Here is an 18,198-nt window from a genome sequence, read left to right on the forward strand (position 1 = left end):
ATACTATACCGTGGCCATGAGTTACTAAGTCGTGCGCATGAGATAATTAAGTGGTGCAGACGATATACTATGTCGTGGCCACGAGTTACTTAGACGTGCCAGAGACATAGATCTATGTCTCTGGACGTGCGCACGGGATAATTAAGTGGTCGATATAAATAAAAAAAAACACACACATGTCACCTCTGTGCCACCGTAGTTTAGCAGTTTGATCGATCGGTGATTAAAGCAAAGAAATTGGAAAAAAACAACACCTTTACCTGTGCATTTAAAGGTATATAAGAGAATATTTTATCTTTTAAAACAGTCTTGTTATCAAATATTTTGTACCAAGCATGCTCTAAATCTACCAAAATGCATTTTGATTGCTATTGTGTAATCTTCAATATCACTTACAGGAACCAGTCGACGACGAGAATAAGTGTGATGTCATCTACAGGCAGTCCTACAGCAGAAAGAACGATTACCATGGTAACGAGACCTGCTTGAGGAACGCCAGCTGCCCCAATAGACGCAGCTGTAGCTGTAATACTGTAAACACAAACACATATTATCACCAACAATATATTATTTTGATTTTATATATTTCATGACAGGGAACATTTTTACTTTTTCAAAGTTTTAATTTAAAAACAACATTCGCTGTTATTCCCGCCTTTTCGGAAATTGGGTGCATGATAAGTAGTCTTAACGCAGAGTCCCAATCATTGTCCAATTTATATCAGAGGCTGTTGTTATCTCAAATAGTTTTTGAGTTACACTCGAGACAAAAATGCGGGACGGAAGGACAGACGGACGGACGGACGGACGAAAGGATTGAAATACTGACGGAGACTATATTCCCCAGCCGCCTTTTCTTTTATACGGTGTTAGCTTTTGGCTAGTGTTGGATTTTTAGAGATGTTTTAATAACATGATTTATATCATTTTTTAAAGATACAGAACACGCGCTTTTTTGCCCGATTAGGTATGGTTTTCAATATTTTCACTATTTTACAATTTTTATGTTTTTACAGAAGATAAAGTATTTTAGTGTGTCCCGTTTCCCCAGGTCCCAGATATGAAAAATAATTGTATTTGAATTTTCTCAGAAACCAGTCATGCAGTGGTTTTCTTTATTTTGATACATCGTAGATAGTTACTATGTGCTTTATCTCGATAAAATCTTTTGGCAATAAATGCACGTGTTCCGTATAATAAAGATCACGTGGTATGGCCAATATAAGTACCAAGAACAATTTTGGCGGTTGTATTACTACTTATGAAACCCTTACCTTATAGTTACAACATTCCCAAAATTCATTGTAATGTCGTTGACATTTGCTATAAATAACGCCGCTACCGCTTCATATAGGGCAGTACCGTCCATATTGATAGTTGCTCCAACGGGGATTACAAACGTGCTGACACGGGGATCTACGTGATTGTTCACCTCAAGACAGTGTAGCGTCACAGGCATAGTCGCAGAGCTGCAGCAAGAAAAACAATCGCACTGAATAGTATACCGGTATATCACCGTAAATATAGACATGCAATCAATTTAATTTGTTGAAAGCGTATGGTAGGGTGACATATGGTAGCATGAAAACTACATAATGGAATTGAATTAAATTTTGCATTATCTAAGAATAAGATAACAGAAACAGTTAAAGCGGAAAAAGTGGGACTACTGGCCTCGTTTTCGAGTTATCTGCCTCATTTGAAAATGTTGCTTATTTTAAGGGCAGATAACTCGCAAAGGTTACCAATGACTATTTTTGTACTGAGCTGAATAGAGAAAGAACACATTTTAAATGAAATTCGATGACTTTTTTACTGTGACCAAGAATGGAATTAAAAAATGGTACAATATAAGGTTGTTGATATGAAATGACCTAAATAAATCAAATTCAAGGGGATGTTATGCGAAAATGAATTCGGTGAAACGCAATTAATTTTTGCTTCATATGTTTCTGTTATATTCTAAGATCATGCAAAGTTAAAATAAATTCGATTATGTGGTTAGTATTACACGTAACCCTACCGTACGCCTTTGCTTCGCAAAAGTTATGTACAGTGTTTGTTATGTTCAGTGTTTGTTATGTTAGTGTTTGTTATGTTCAGTATTTGTTATGTACAGTGTTTGTTATGTACAGTGTTTGTTATGTACAGTGTTTGTTATGTACAGTGTTTGTTATGTTCAGTGTTTGTTATGTACAGTGTTTGTTATGTTCAGTGTTTGTTATGTACAGTGTTTGTTATGTTCAGTGTTTGTTATGTTAGTGTTTGTTATGTTCAGTGTTTGTTATGTACAGTGTTTGTTATGTACAGTGTTTGTTAAGTTCAGTGTTTGTTATGTTAGTGTTTGTTATGTTCATTGTTTGTTATGTACAGTGTTTGTTATGCACAGTGTTTGTTATGTACAGTGTTTGCTATGTTCAGTGTTTGTTATGTACAGTGTTTGTTATGTTAGTGTTTGTTATGTTCAGTGTTTGTTATGTACAGTGTTTGTTATGTACAGTGTTTGTTATGTACAGTGTTTGTTATGTTCAGTGTTTGTTATGTACAGTGTTTGTTATGTTCAGTGTTTGTTATGTTCAGTGTTTGTTATGTTAGTGTTTGTTATGTTCAGTGTTTGTTATGTACAGTGTTTGCTATGTTCAGTGTTTGTTATGTACAGTGTTTGTTATGTTAGTGTCTGTTATGTTCAGTGTTTGTTATGTACAGTGTCTGTTATGTACAGTGTTTGTTATGTACAGTGTTTGTTATGTTCAGTGTCTGTTATGTACAGTGTTTGTTATGTACAGTGTTTGTTATGTACAGTGTTTGTTATGTACAGTGTTTGTTATGTACAGTGTTTCGATACCATTTCATCACTCATCTTTTTCTATGAACTTAAATATAATACGAGATTCATAAATCATGTTCTAATATCGAAAATACATTTTAGTAGTTTTCGATTTTCAATCTTTCGATAGAAGTTAAGCACCTTTTAATTTAGTTAATAAAGTGTGGTCTAGATATAAATTTCTCCCATTAAACTTAAAAAGACGCAGTCTTGTTATTTAGGTAATATTTTGACTTGTGACTAGAGAAAGTACTTTTTTAATGATTGGTCATATAAAATGATCACGATAGCTCATGTAATAGATGATCACGGAAAGTCATGTAAAAGATGATGACAGTATTTCATGAAATAAATGATCTTGGTAGGTCATAACTTAGATTTGATGATCACGGTAGTTCTTGTGTAATATAATTATGATCACATAATATAACTTTGATCACGATAGGTCATGAATTAGATAGTGATGATCACAGTAGGCCATTAGATACATAATGAAATGATAATGATCATTCTAGGTCATAAATTAGATTTTGATGATCACAATAGGCCACTAGATAGATAATGACATTATAATGATTACGGTAGTTCATGATTTAGATATTGATGATCACAGTAGGCCAATAGATAGATAATGAAATAATGATGATCACAGAAGGTCATGATTTAGATACGGATGATCACTGCTAGCCATTGTTTAAAAATGATCACGGTAGGTCATGATTAAGATATTGATGATCATGATTTTAGACATTGATAATCACGATATGTGATGTAATAGATAATGATGTTTAAAGTTAGTCATGATTTTATTATTGATGCTCATGTTTAGACATGATTAAGATAATAATGATCTCGGTAGCTCGAGAATGATAATAACGATAATAATTTAAATATCGATGATTGCGGTTAGTCATGATATAAGATAAAGATGATCACGGAAGGTCAATATATATTTAAATACTGATGATCAAAGTAGGCTAAGAGAGATAGATAATGATCACGGTTAGCCATGGTTTAGACTGGTATGTAAGGTCATGATTAAGATGATGATGATCACTGCAGAGAATGATTTTTATTTAGATAATGATGATCATAGGAAGACATGATTAAAATAATTATGATCACTGTAGCTCATGTATAAGTAAATATTGATCACGTTATCTAATGATTAAGATACTGAAGATCACAGTAGGTCATAATTTAGATAATATGTTGATCTTGTAAGGTCATGATTAAGATAATGAAAATCAAGGTAGGCGTTGATTTAGAAATTTATGATCATGGTAAGACATGATTTATGTAATTATGATCACGGTAGCTCATGTATAAGTCAATGTTGATCACTAATGATTAAATAATGATGATAACGGTAGGTCATGATTTAGACAATGATGGTCTCGGTAAGACATGATTTAGATAATTCATCTAATAAACACGGTTCGTCATGTTTTGGATTACCATGATCACGAGATGTAATGATTAAGATCATGCTGGGTTAAAATGTTTTGGATAATAATGATCACGGTAAGACATGATTTAGATAATAATGATCACGGTAAGACAAGATTTAGATAATAACGATCACGACCCAGGATATGTCATGTTTAGATACCAAAGATCACGGCCATGATTAAGATATTGATGATCACGCTCGGTTTTGTTTTGGATAATGATGATCACGGTAAGTCTTGATTTAAATAAACATGATCATGGTATGACATGATTTAGATAAACATGATCATGGTATGACATGATTTAGATAAACATGATCATGGTATGACAAGATTTAGATAAATATGATCACGGTTGCATTTGTATTAGTTAATGGTGATCATGGTAGGTAGGAATTACATATTGATGGTCACAGAAGGTAAATAGATAAATAATAAAGATTATAATTTAGATAATGATGATCACAGTATGTATTGATGATCACAGAAGGTTATGATTTAAACCATGGTGATACCGGTAAGTTATCACTTAGATAACATTTTTTTAAAGCAGATCATTTTTTCTAGATAATTGTGATCACAGTAGGTAATGATTAAGATCACGATGGTCACGATTCGTCATGATTTAGATGCTGATCACATTAGGTAGGCCAGGGTAAAGAGAATGATAATTACGATAAGTAATGATTTAGATTTTGATGATCACGATTAGTCATACTTTAAGTTTTTGATGAGCACGGTAAGTTATATATTAGATAATGATGATCATGGTGGCTCATGTATTAGTTAATGATGATCAAAGAAGCTCATGTATTAGTTAATGATGATTACGGTTGTTCATGTATTAGACAATGAATATCAAGGTAGCTTATGTATTAGTTAATTATGATCAATGTAGCTTTTGTTTAACTTAATGATGATCACAGTAGTTCATGTTTAAGATTATGATAATGAAGGTAGGCCATGCATTAGATAATGATGATCACCGAAGCTAATGTATAAGTTTATGGTGATCACAGAAGCTCATGTATCACATAGGGACTCTCACTGTAGCTCACATTATATCTATGCGTGTACCGTTTATAGCTTACGGTGAGCTGACAACGAATGCAGATTATGTACATCGAATTTATTTCCACAGAAATAAGTATTCTGTTATAACGTATATATAGGTCACGTCTGGTGACAAAATTAAAATTGTAATCATTACTATTTTATGGTCATTACATTTGGTAGGGAAACTGAAAATGTCCCCCAACACTTTTTCACGTCTGCGGATCAAATGATAACATCACTTTGACCGTATTCAATAACGATACCCCACAGACCCCCGTCCCCAACCCCCTCCTGCAACCAACGCCCCAACCCCCTCCTGCAACCAACACTTTTGTACATTTTGCGTCAAGTATGATAGCATGATTGTGCCTATAACTTCTTCAATAGTAAATCTTCTAAAATTGACTCCTGAAATTTGATAATAAAAGATTGATTCTGGCACTTCTTTACAAACCTTGAGGAGGTTCCAAACGCTGTTGCCAAAGCTTGTGAAATTCCGTAAATAAATTTGTACGGATTTTGTCTGGTCAGAGCAAAGAAAATGAGTGGCAATACGCACGATCCATGCACAAAGAGACCAAGCAACACCGTTATAAAGTATACTCCCACCTGACCAATCATCACTCCAAAATCTTCCATCTCCACAATTTTTCCGGCGATCAGAAACGCTATTCCGACTGGCGAATACCTGAAATCAAAGTACATGTGTTTTTACGACATTTGTTTAACAACAGTTGCGTCAACAGCAATATTCTTTGATTTTATAATTGTCTGTCCATACAGCATTTACTTTCTTTAAAGTGTTAGTTCATTTTCAAGTGTTTTATTGCCAGAAAGATTACATAGTAAACAATATTGTTATAATGAAATTAATTAATTTATACCATATGAAAATAACAAAGATATTCATAGTAGCGTCGGCCAAACAGTTACAAAAGTCGACGAGCGGCTTTCCTTTAGCTTTCATTCTGCCGAGTATAACACCCATGAGAACGGCGAAGACGACAAGTCCTAGAATGTTAGTGGAACCAGTAGTCGAACTTCCGGGCTCTAATATCTGCGTCGTTATATCTAAGGTAAAAAAACAATATTTTGTTACTCAAAGAACAGCAAAATTATATTCTTGTGACATATCTCTTAAAGGCACATAAAGCCTCAAAATGCTATTATTTTTAATTAAAAAAACAAAACAACAACAACAACAAAACAAAACAACAAACAAACAAAAGCACACAATTTTTATGGAATTTGGTTACAGTTTCAAAAAGAATCTCGTTGACCAAAATGGCTAGACAATCTTTTCTTTTTGCAGAACAGTATAGTTTGTATGGAAGGCAAAATACCTCTTTTTTACATTTTGCTACCTTTATGACAAATTATTCCGCAATCAGCGCTATTTTCTTCAGGTGGTAGGCATCTTAGACACCATTACAAAATTATAAAACACATGTTTCCCCTTCTTATAGAATAAAAAATTAAATGTATATCTGAAGCTTATTGTGCCTAGAAATTATGACAGTGAAATGTGCCACTAATTTACAGAGAGAATTTATATAATTATACATTGTATATTAATATTGGGGAAAATGTCACATTTTGTCTTCTACAACACTATAGAATTTGGTAAATAAGCGATGCTTATAAATATTTTATTGGTATTCTGGTGGGAGTGTAGGTCAAAAGCCCTCCCGGACAAAAGCCTTCCCATCCAAAAATGACAAGATGGACAAAAGCCCTCTCGTGGAAATGACAGGACGGACAAAAGCCCTCCCGTGAAAAAAGCCCTCCCACAGCAAATACATATATGTACATTTCGTACATTGAATAGTACTTTTGTCTTTTTTTTCAATACACTCAACTTATTAAAATTCATGATATTTTTGCACCGTTTTTTTTTTTTTTTTTTTTTTTTTTTTGATATCGCTTACAGACAAGCATTGTGCGCCTATTATCGATACATTTTTATTGCTTACCATGGATGTTGAAAATAGACATGAGCTCCTAACTACTTCATGTGTAAATGATTTGAAGCAAAAGGATCAGACTGTATTGAAAATTGCGTATGATCTTACGGGTGGTATGGCCTATTATGCCCCAGGGAAGCTTTATTTTTATTCATCAAAAAGCATTTTTTATATTATTTTGGTGTGCTGTTACAGTTTCCAAAGGAACTAATCGTTTGCCAATTTCACTGAACCATATCTCTTGCTTCGGTTGTCTTTTTGTAATTAGTACAATTATAGTGATTAAGTGTCTTGTATGGCAGTCAAATATAAAAAATGCACTACTTTGTTTGCAAATAATTTTACATTCAGCTCCATTTTTTCTTCAGGTGATAAGCATCTAACATGCTGTTAATCCATTATTAACATGTTTCAAAACTCATATTTGCCCTTTAAAAAGGATGAAATATTTATTCCTTTCTGAGACATAATGTGCCTTTAAGGATCGTTCAACCTCTGTAAAAACAGTCTTCACTTTATAATGTGCCTTTAAGGATCGTTCAACCTCTGTAAAAACTGTCTTCACTTTATAATGTGCCTTTAAGGATCGTTCAACCTCTGTAAAAACAGTCTTCACTTTATAATGTGCCTTTAAGGATCGTTCAACCTCTGTAAAAACAGTCTTCACTTTATAATGTGCCTTTAAGAATCGTTCAACCTCTATAAAAACTGTCTACACGAGCACTGCGTGAGACAAGAACAGTTAACAATAGATCGTCCTCGCTGTCAAATACACTTAATTGGTCCCAATATAGCTCTTAAATGATGAATTGGTCGTGACAATGCCAACAATGCCAACAAATTGGTGGTATTCAAACATTTTTCCCCATTTTAAACTCTGTTAAAAAGCAATTCGTAAACGTTTAACCAGACAGTTGACCCAGTCGTCTTTTCAACATGTTAGAACTACAGTGTTGAAACAAAATCACAGTATCATTTACTGCAAGTATATTCCGTTAAATGTGATTTCAAGATTCTCTTATTTCCCATAATTCAACTTGTATGATCTAAAGACGGAGATGTATTTTTACAGTGAGGGCACTTTTAACTTATTTATGTAACAAAGAATCAACAAGATGTAATATCAATTAATATAATAGTGTGCGTTTTCGATGTATTTATTACTTTCTAGTAATCAAAGTGCGCCTATTTTCAGTATGAAATAACAGAACGCTTGCTTTCCCGTAATACATTTGATTTGCTCTTATTATCTACCAGGTATTACATGTGTACACCACTATAAAGTTATTATACTCATTCACAGAAAAACGTTTGTATTAAAGTATGCTTTACATACAATAACAAATATATAATTATACACCAAATTTAGATCAAGTCACATTGACAGTACCCTAGTTATCATATGACTTTTGTAGAACAGACTGAATCAAACCGAGTCTGCAACATTTTCAATGTTTTTTGCCGTTTTAATGGCGTTCTTAAGTGGATTTTGTTGTATCTCAATTTTGTGTAGAAAATAATGCCACATAATTTATGTACAAGCTTATTGCATTGTTAATTATAGAAATAAAATATCGTTCTTATACATGTTTGCAATTGGGGTACTTCTTTTTTGGGAATTTTATTCCTCAACGCTTCACATTTGTTGTATCAGAAAATAATATTCCTACACATTTCATATTTAGGTTAAAAGTAAACTTGAGTATAAGAGAAAATGTACTATGTCTGGGCGGACTTATATTTACAACAAACTTATGTAAAAGTATAAAAGTTTTTTATTGCATAAATCGGAATAAGTGTTTGAAGTTTCCGGGAGAATTTGCAATTAAATAACTTGCAAAAATCAATACAAATTTGTTTGAACACTGACGTTCGGTGATTTTCATCTTCTACTTGAATTGTTTTTACGTCTTAAGAAAGTTAAGAATGAGTCTCTAGGGAAATTAAAAATGGATTTATTTCTGTGATGAACGATATGTTGAAGAAACTCTCCGTCTAATAGCCAGTAGATAATGTTATCATAGCTCAGACACTTCTATTTTTTTCTCCTTATTGTTATTATTTTGTGTGTTTCGTTTTATTTATTGTTGTAGCTGCAGGGGGGACGAACCTAATTGCATGGTGTAGCTACGTTAAGCGAAAGATTGCATGTCGTGGCTACTTTATGTCGGATGTTAACTTTGACAAGATAGTGTCCCTGTGCATCGTACTCATAGTACCACCAAGAATAAGATCGCTGGATTGAAATTACCGTATTTGGAAATGGCCTGATCGTTATAATTGAGACATCGTACTCAAAAATAGTCCACAGTACTGCTTTGATATAATACTGTTGCGTGTACAAAAGTCTTACAGCTAATTTTTCCTACACATGATATCGGCTTTTGTGAACTCACTGCCTTAACCTAATGACTTAGTACAATATACTTAAAAACGTTAATGTTTAATTATTTGAATGAAATTCCTTCTGATGAAGTTTAATGCACTGGTTATCGAACAGCAAATAAAAGTTATCATAGTAAAAAAAGCCGTTTATGCGTGCGCAGTTTTTATGCAAGAATAAATTTAAATGTAAATGTTATTACTACCGATTACTTACAAAGTTCCCTGCATTAAATATAGAAACCACGTACATTGTACTTAATTAGAAATTTTCGTGACATTTCGAGTCAACATACTGAACTATATTTGAGAAATAGGAATTTGAAGTGTCGTGTTAGCAGTACAACCATGTGCATATGTTTTGTGCGACTAATTTTAATAATGAGATTATTGGAGAGAAAAAGCGACAGCCTCTCTTTTTTTAATTTTAAAACATCAAATCTACATATTCATAAGCCAATGCCGAAATATTACCGTGTAGCAAAATCTGTATAGGAACATAACCAGATGGGGCGTTTGAGAACAGAAAGTTACCATGTCACTTAAAGTCAGTTCTTTCTTGTTAATTTTAGAGAAAGTCAAAATGTTCACAAATGGCATACGGCGCCAAAATTCATTGTGCAGATAAATAAATTAGTTCAGCAAATGTTTTACAAAATAATCGTTTATTATGACACTACTTCCTAAATGCATTTTTGCATTCTTGAAAAAAAAACTGCAGCTCATAAGTTCGACAAATCGAATTATAAATGTTCAACGACAATAATCTATCATATAAACTAGTTTATCATTAAGTTGAAATATTTTGTTTCGATCCAGGAGAAATACCGAAAAAAGTTAGTTTGTGTAAGTGATATCTATGACATGATATCTCACTTTCAGACAGTTATCATTTGCACACCATTACCCTATAAAATTTGATTTACTGTATCCATGGTTGATACATGAATTGTATCTAATTCAGATGTCGCGAGCTAAAATAGCAAATTTCAAAACAGGTTGCGTGTCCAAACATAAGTAAATATAATGACAATTTGTCAGCGATTGATTTATATGCTATTTCCAACATTTATTTCCCATGTCAATGTCTATTTTACATCCAGCTAAGTGATTTTCTCAAAAACGAAATCTAATCACCGACAAGAAACGCGACGAATAAATCGGAGCGGTGCAATTCATTGTGCAATGTTAGCTATATTATCTGAAGCAAGTTCACTAAAGGCCGATTTATGATATACGTCTAATATCAATACTGTGTGATATCTAAGAAAGTCATAGTAATCATCGGAATCTTACTTGCGAGCTTTGTGTTTGATATCTTGGGTGATTTGAAGGCACTTTATGCGTTAGAAACTAATCAATCTTGAAAAGGGCAAACATGAATTTTATGATGTTTAAATAATTGTTTTAGACCCTGTGAGATGTTTGTTACCTGAAGAAAGGGGCTGGCACTTAATGCTAAGATGCCACTGTTAGGGTAATTATAAAAAGAAATAAATTCTGCTTAAAGGCACACTGGGTCTAAGAAATGTACTTTTTCTGTAAAGCGAGCAAACATGTACTTATTGCCAAAATGTCAAAGGCGCAAATGAACTTTATGCCAAATGAGTAAAGTTTAAGATACTGTAAGGATACCTTTAAAAAATAAAAATGTTTGCCTTTTAAATGTCAGAAGTGATAATTAAAATGTATCAAAGCACTTTTTTGAAACATTGATATTGGTGATAGTGACAATAATTTTGCTTACTTCCTGGTGGTCTAATTCGTTCTCATATTTTTTAATCCCTTACTGACTGATTGTTACCCATGTTCGTTGGGAATTTTGTAGCTGAAAGAGGCTATAGCCGACACAATTTGCTAATAACAAATACAAACATTGCCTGAACACTGATTCATTAGAAAAAACGTTAACCAGTGCTACTGGAAAGGCTTATATTGCTTTCCCATTCCACAAGACCGTCTGAAAGTGAAAATGATATTTAAAAGTATCCAAAGAAGAAAGATATAGACAAGAACAATGATGGTGTTGAAGATGCTTACTTTAGATTAAAACATTGTAAATCACATTGATCACAATTTTTGTGTAGATAAGGAATGAACATTTAAATATGGTTTTCTGTTTGGACTTTGATATTTGTTTAGATATTAGTGTGTGCAAATGGACTATCCTATTTGTATAAATTTTCTCCTGTTCGGCGGAGAATTTGGCAGTTTGTAAATGCTCTTTTGTTGCTATTAAATCAAGATAGAAGCTCACAAGAAGGCATACACTTTTATTTCTTTGCTAAACTCATACGAATATCGTTACCAGAAACCTATAAACCATTTACCCCACTTGTCCCAAAATTTTGATTAATTTTTTCCCTAAAGCGGTTTTCCCCGATGCTGTTGCAATACACGGGATTTATGTAAAAAGTAAAACAATCAATGTGCAAAGTTTAAATATAAATTTTGGGGAATAAAAAGCAAAATTTTAAAAACAAAAATCCGGGGGTATTCGGCCCTGTTTTTGAAATAGTGAAATTTGTTTTAAATTTGGGGAAAAATGGGGGACGGAAGTTTTGGGTTTAAAATAGACAACGGGCAATTTTTGGGAAAATTTGGTAAAAAAAATGTAAAATTTGCTTAAAATTGGGAAATTTTAAAAAATTTACTGTCGGGCGAAAACAAAATCCCGTTTTTTTAAATTTTTGGTTTTTTTGCACGAAAATACAAATTAAAATTTATTTTCCCCAAGTTTGGTAATGAAAACATGTTTTTTTTGTCGCAAAATGCTTTTTTTAAATTGTCACAATGTATCCTAGTAGGTTTTTTCCCCCGCAAGCTTACAATTTAAGTAAATTTCCTTTTGGTTACCGGCCCCTTTGGAAAACATCAATGGGTATTGTGTTTTTTTTACGGGGATTTTATTTTTTTTTAGATATGTTTTATAGCAGATGTTTCATCTGCCATCAAAGGGAAAAAAAACAAATCTACTTCTGCCGTTTGTGAGAATAAAACTGCAATGTTTTAAAACATCAAAAGTTTAAAAGGATTAACGCATACATAATGTTTTTAAAGGTTTTAAACCCCTGTTTCGAAATTTCAAAAGTATCCCGCTAAGATTTGAAACTATTTATAACTTCTTCATAACGACAATGACAATGGATAATTAGTTCAACTAATATGATAATAACAAAATGATTTATATGCTGTAAAGGGTCTGAAAAGTCAGCACGAAAAAAAGGCAAAATCCAGGTGGGGAAGAGTTATTATTATATTGGGTCAGTTTTAAGACGAGTGTATTTTATTTAGCAACTAATGCATTTCTCAACAAAGGATTTAACATAAAATCATGACATGAATATATATACTAACTATACACTGTAAGTCGACTGAATTTGTAATTCTTCAGAAACGGTTCACACACCATCCTCTACTTTACACCTTAAATTACAGCTGTACTTTCGTGAGACATCATAAATATGTTTTAGTATCGTAAATACATTTGATATTTATTGTGAATTTACGATCTTATTGATTCAAACTGACAAACAAAAACTATGAGGAAAAAGATTTTCTATTAACCTTTTTGTTCAAGAAAGACAACAAGCATAGCAATCAACCAAGACAGAATAACAGCTAGTATAAACCAATAAATAATCAGGAAAAAAATAAAATTAGATAATTATAAAAATATCAATCACCATCGCCAATCTGGAAACGTTTTGGACCAGGCTCAACACCATTGAAAAATAAAAGATAATACAATAAACACCAGCAGCACTGGTTTCAGCAATGATATGCACAGCCCGGTAAGCATATTATATGATCAAAAACAAAATCAAGCAGCAAGCAAACGTTTTCATTTGACAAAACACCAAAGAAAACAAATTCACTGAAAGAAAGTCAAACAATGTTGAAAAACCTTGTAAAAAATAAACAACTTTCTCAGTATGTTAATTACACGTCAATTAAACCTTTTCTGGAGAGATATAGTAATCACCAATAAAAGTTCATGTAGTAGATCATTGACTTTTTCTGTAAAAATCTAATTAATGTTACTGCCCATGTGTTTGATTTCAATATTTCCTGATTTAAAGCTCTTTCCAACTTTCCACTATACGTATTTACAAAGACATTGAACTTTTGGACAAAATATTTAAAAATTAAAAAATATTTTTTTCGTTGCCTGTAGCAGATGACTTTAGGAAAACTTGTATGATTTTTCTTTGAAAGATGTTAATAGGTATAATTTTGATGGAAAACAAGCCCTTTTTGGGATGGTTTTCCCAAAACCCTGAATATTTTAATTTAAATTTTAGTCTACTTTTTAAAAAAAAACTGGATATCTGGTTCAATATTCCACCAGCCAACGACATAAATCCTATCGTACAATGTGTCAAATAAAACTTTGCAATGTCGCGTTAAATTCTAATTTTCTCCTTTCCCCATGTTTTTCCCTGTTCTCTAATGCACATTTAAATAGAATTTGATTTTTGTAGGTCTAAAACCCAAAATTTTTTCTTGATTTAAAGTGATCATGCCCGGGTGCTTTTATTTTTTTTAGGGGTTTTTTTCCAGTACGGTATACTGGATTTTTCCTTTTCCCCTTTAAATTATAAATAAAGGGTAAATAAAAATCAAATGTATATCCATATTGAGAAAAGAAAACATTTTTGGGGATTTATTTTTAATTTTTGATACGGATCTAGATTTTTCTTATTTTAAGATGCCCCTATAAAAAAAAAATTTAGAAAAATAACTTCCTTCTTGTTGTTAAAAATTTTCTTTTTCTAAAATGAAAAAAAAAATCTTATCATAATTGATAACACATGTTTAGGGTATTGTGGGCCAAATGATAAGCAAGCCACAACTATTATATCAATTTTTGATCGATTTTAGAAAATTGTGACTAATTGTTGTTTTATAGACAAATGCAATTAAATTTCATAGAAAGTGTAAATAAGTAAGTGATTCCTACAGATGGCCTAAGAAGAGGACATATTGTTACAGAATGAAGTAGTAAAGCCAATGAACCAGTGATTCTACTCACTGTTAATGTTAATCGCTTTCGCAATTATCAAATGAAAATATCCAGAAACTGAAAACATATTTAAAATAATCAGATAATGACGTTTACGTGACGAATTACTTCAAATTAATATTTATATTAGTTAAGTTTTTTTGTCTGGCTTTATATCGTATAGAAAACAGATTGATTTGTTGTTTACGTGACAAATATGTCCAGTCGTCTTACCGAAAATTAGGTTTTATTATGGCAATGTGGTATTGATACGGTTTCCTATTTGCCTTTATTGTAACAATGTAGACACATTTTGTAAGGTAAGCTTTGGTCCATTTGTAAGAAAAAAAAGCAAGTAAAACTGTTCCTGCGTTGTGTATCATTGATATTTAAAGCTAACCGAAGGCAAATTTGGCATTTTTGAATACCATTTTAGATATATTATTGACCAAAACTAACATTGTACCTTAAAAAGACTCATTATATTCAAAGTTGTTAAAATTGAAGAAAAAAAAACACATGGACTATTGTACCATATACATGTACACATTAATGCATATAGAACCTTTATTTTGAAAAGATGCTCTTGAAAAACAGAACTTCAAAAGTTTATTTTCAACCTTTTTCACATTTCAAAATTGGCTAGTTCATTGCGAAGGCGTGAGAAGCAGTTTGGAGAAAGGTCAATGGGGAAAAAATTTGGAGAAAGGTCAATTGAGAAACTGTTTGGAGAAAGGTCAATTGAGAAACTGTTTGGAGAAAGGTCAATGGGGAAACAGTTTGGAGAAAGGTCCATGGGGAAACAGATTGGAGAAAGGTCAATGGGGAAACAGTTTGGAGAAAGGTCATTGGGGAAACAGTTTGGAGAAAGGTCATTGGAGAAACAGTTTGGAGAAAGGTCATTGGGGAAACAGTTTGGAGAAAGGTCAATGGAGAAACAGTTTGGAGAAAGGTCAATGGGGAAACAATTTGGAGAAAGGTCAATGGAGAAACTGTTTGGAGAAAGGTCAATTGAGAAACTGTTTGGAGAAAGGTCAATGGGGAAACAATTTGGAGAAAGGTCATTGGAGAAACTGTTTGGAGAAAGGTCAATGGGGAAACAATTTGGAGAAAGGTCATTGGAGAAACTGTTTGGAGAAAGGTCAATGGGGAAACAATTTGGAGAAAGGTCATTGGAGAAACTGTTTGGAGAAAGGTCAATGGGGAAGCAGTTTGAAGAAAGGTCAATGGGAAAACAATTTGGAGAAAGGTCAATGGGGAAACAGTTTGGAGAAAGGTCATTGAAGAAACTGTTTGGAGAAAGGTCAATGGGAAAACAGTTTGGAGAAAGGTCAATTAAAAACTGTTTGGAGAAAGGTTAATGGGAAAACAGTTTGGAGAAATGTCATTGGAGAAAAATGTTTGGAGAAAGGTCAATGAGAAAACAGTTTGGAGAAAGGTCAATTGAGAAACAGTTTGGAGAAAGGTCAATGGGAATGCAATCTGTTTGAATGCATCACAAGGCTCGTAAAGTCAAACATTGCTTTTGTAAATTTTAAGACTAACCAAATCAAAATAAAGATTTTGTTAGTTTTAACAATTTATTTAGAATTTAAAACAAACATCTCAAGCATAAGTAAATTTTAAAGCAAGAAAGCTAAAATGTGTAAATCTATTTTGGATAGTTTGCAGTCCGAAGGTGGGATTGCGTAATATAACAAATCTAATTGTTTCGTAAACATTGTAATTTGAAAACTATATAATGTCAGTTTGAATAAACTTTTTACAATTATGAAATCGTTCGATAAATAAAAAATCTCGTCTTCATGCAATTATTTCCATAGAACCATTATAAAATCATAGTGTTTTTTCTCTCAATGACTGGTGGAATGTACTTTGCTGCTGAATACCTTTTTTCACAGACATACGGGTTTACAACTATGTAAAGATTTCCCATAGGGCACAGATGTTCACTTCCATGCGTCTGTACAACCAATCCTTCGCAAAAAGGACTTGTCACACATAATATTATGCCACCATCTTAAGAATCAAACATAATATGGCTTCTTGACAAGATGGGTGATTACGTGACAATTGTTTACGCCTTTACGGTACCATTAGGTCGACGCTAATGGCCCTGACTATGACTTGGAAGGTTTTTATAAATTTCAGTATTTGAATAATAAGCAAATACCATATGTTCCAAATTCCACTGGTACATGAATTTCAATTGTATAGCTCCTTTACTTTTCCCGTTGCAGACATTTTTTCTAGTGTTCCTTTAGTTATTCCATTTTTACGTGTTTTTGTATTAACTTTGTTTTATAATTGGCATCTGTTCCTTAGCTTTATCATGTAGATTATCCATTAATATTTTAAACTGATATCTACTTTATATACTTTATACATTCATAGTATTTTTAAATTATATATAGCATTGATTTAAACATGTTTCTATGATTAAATTTATGTTGTTTATTCCGTATGTCATGTGTGAAGACTTAAATAAATAAATAAATAAATAAATAAACAAATATTATACAACGGATCCCATAACCAGCAATACACATGCCAAAAGATGATACAAAAGCGCATTCGCACGAATACGAATTTTGCCAATTAATATTTTCATACCTAGTTTTAGTTTCATGACCTTTACATTGCTTTGGCGTTTAAATTGAAAGAGACAGAAACTGGGATAATAATCGATGTCTTTTTGAGAGATTTACTTCTAACTTTTCACTTTGTAACTTAATACTGGCTGCCTGTTGAATATAATTAAAAATTATTTAGCAGTCCAAATTAAAGCAGTCAGTAGACAGTAATACTTATAATGATTATAAGATAAACATTAAGCAACTGATATTAAATAGTAAACAGTTGTTAGCACATATATCCAAAACAGTTAGTAAGTTAAAATTAAATAGTAAACAGTTGGTGCACATATAGGTATATTCAAAACAGTTGGTAAACATTAGGCAGTTGATATTAAATAGTATACAGTTGATAATTTGCTAGTACATACATCTAAAACAGTAAGTAAACATAAGGCAGTTGATTCTAAACAGTAAACAGTTGTAAATGCATATATCTCAATAGTAGATGTAAAAAAATAAATAGTAGAGAGTAATAAGAAATTAGATATTAGACAGTAAGCAGTAAAAAGAAACAGTAGATAGTAAGAATAAATCAATAAAAAGTTACAAGAAAATAACGATAAAGTGAAATAAGATAGTAAACAGTAGGTAGTAAACAGTAAATACATTGCATTATGTAAAACAGTTTATGGTAAGCAGTATTGAAACATTAGGTAGTAATACATATAAGCAGTGGGCAGTATACACATCAGTATACACAATTAAACTCCGTACTTCTATAACTGATTTCTATCAGTAATCAACCAAACAAGAATGTGGTATTCACGTTTGTCAATCACGTTGATTGGATAACCGGATAAATAACGATGTGTTATTGATTATTCATTAAATCAATCTAGCTAGTTAGTTTTTCTTTTAAAGTCTCGCGTCATCAATT

General features: G+C 32.2%; 1 protein-coding gene across 1 annotated transcript in view; it reads right to left on the minus strand.

Annotated features, from left to right (window-relative positions):
- The window catches only part of LOC132751297 (excitatory amino acid transporter 1-like), a 58,129-nt gene that overhangs the window by 1,152 nt on the left and 38,779 nt on the right, over positions 1–18,198 (minus strand). The window contains exons 4-7 of the mRNA XM_060741458.1: positions 6,219–6,405; positions 5,789–6,022; positions 1,275–1,469; positions 397–531 (exon numbers count right to left, since the gene is read on the minus strand). Of these exons, the coding sequence (XP_060597441.1) occupies positions 397–531; positions 1,275–1,469; positions 5,789–6,022; positions 6,219–6,405 (751 nt within the window). The remainder of the gene's footprint in view (positions 1–396; positions 532–1,274; positions 1,470–5,788; positions 6,023–6,218; positions 6,406–18,198) is intronic.

Source organism: Ruditapes philippinarum, unplaced genomic scaffold (genome assembly GCF_026571515.1).
Source record: "Ruditapes philippinarum isolate M1 unplaced genomic scaffold, ASM2657151v2 ctg1018_1_1_1_1, whole genome shotgun sequence".
Taxonomy (NCBI): Eukaryota; Metazoa; Mollusca; class Bivalvia; order Venerida; family Veneridae; genus Ruditapes; species Ruditapes philippinarum.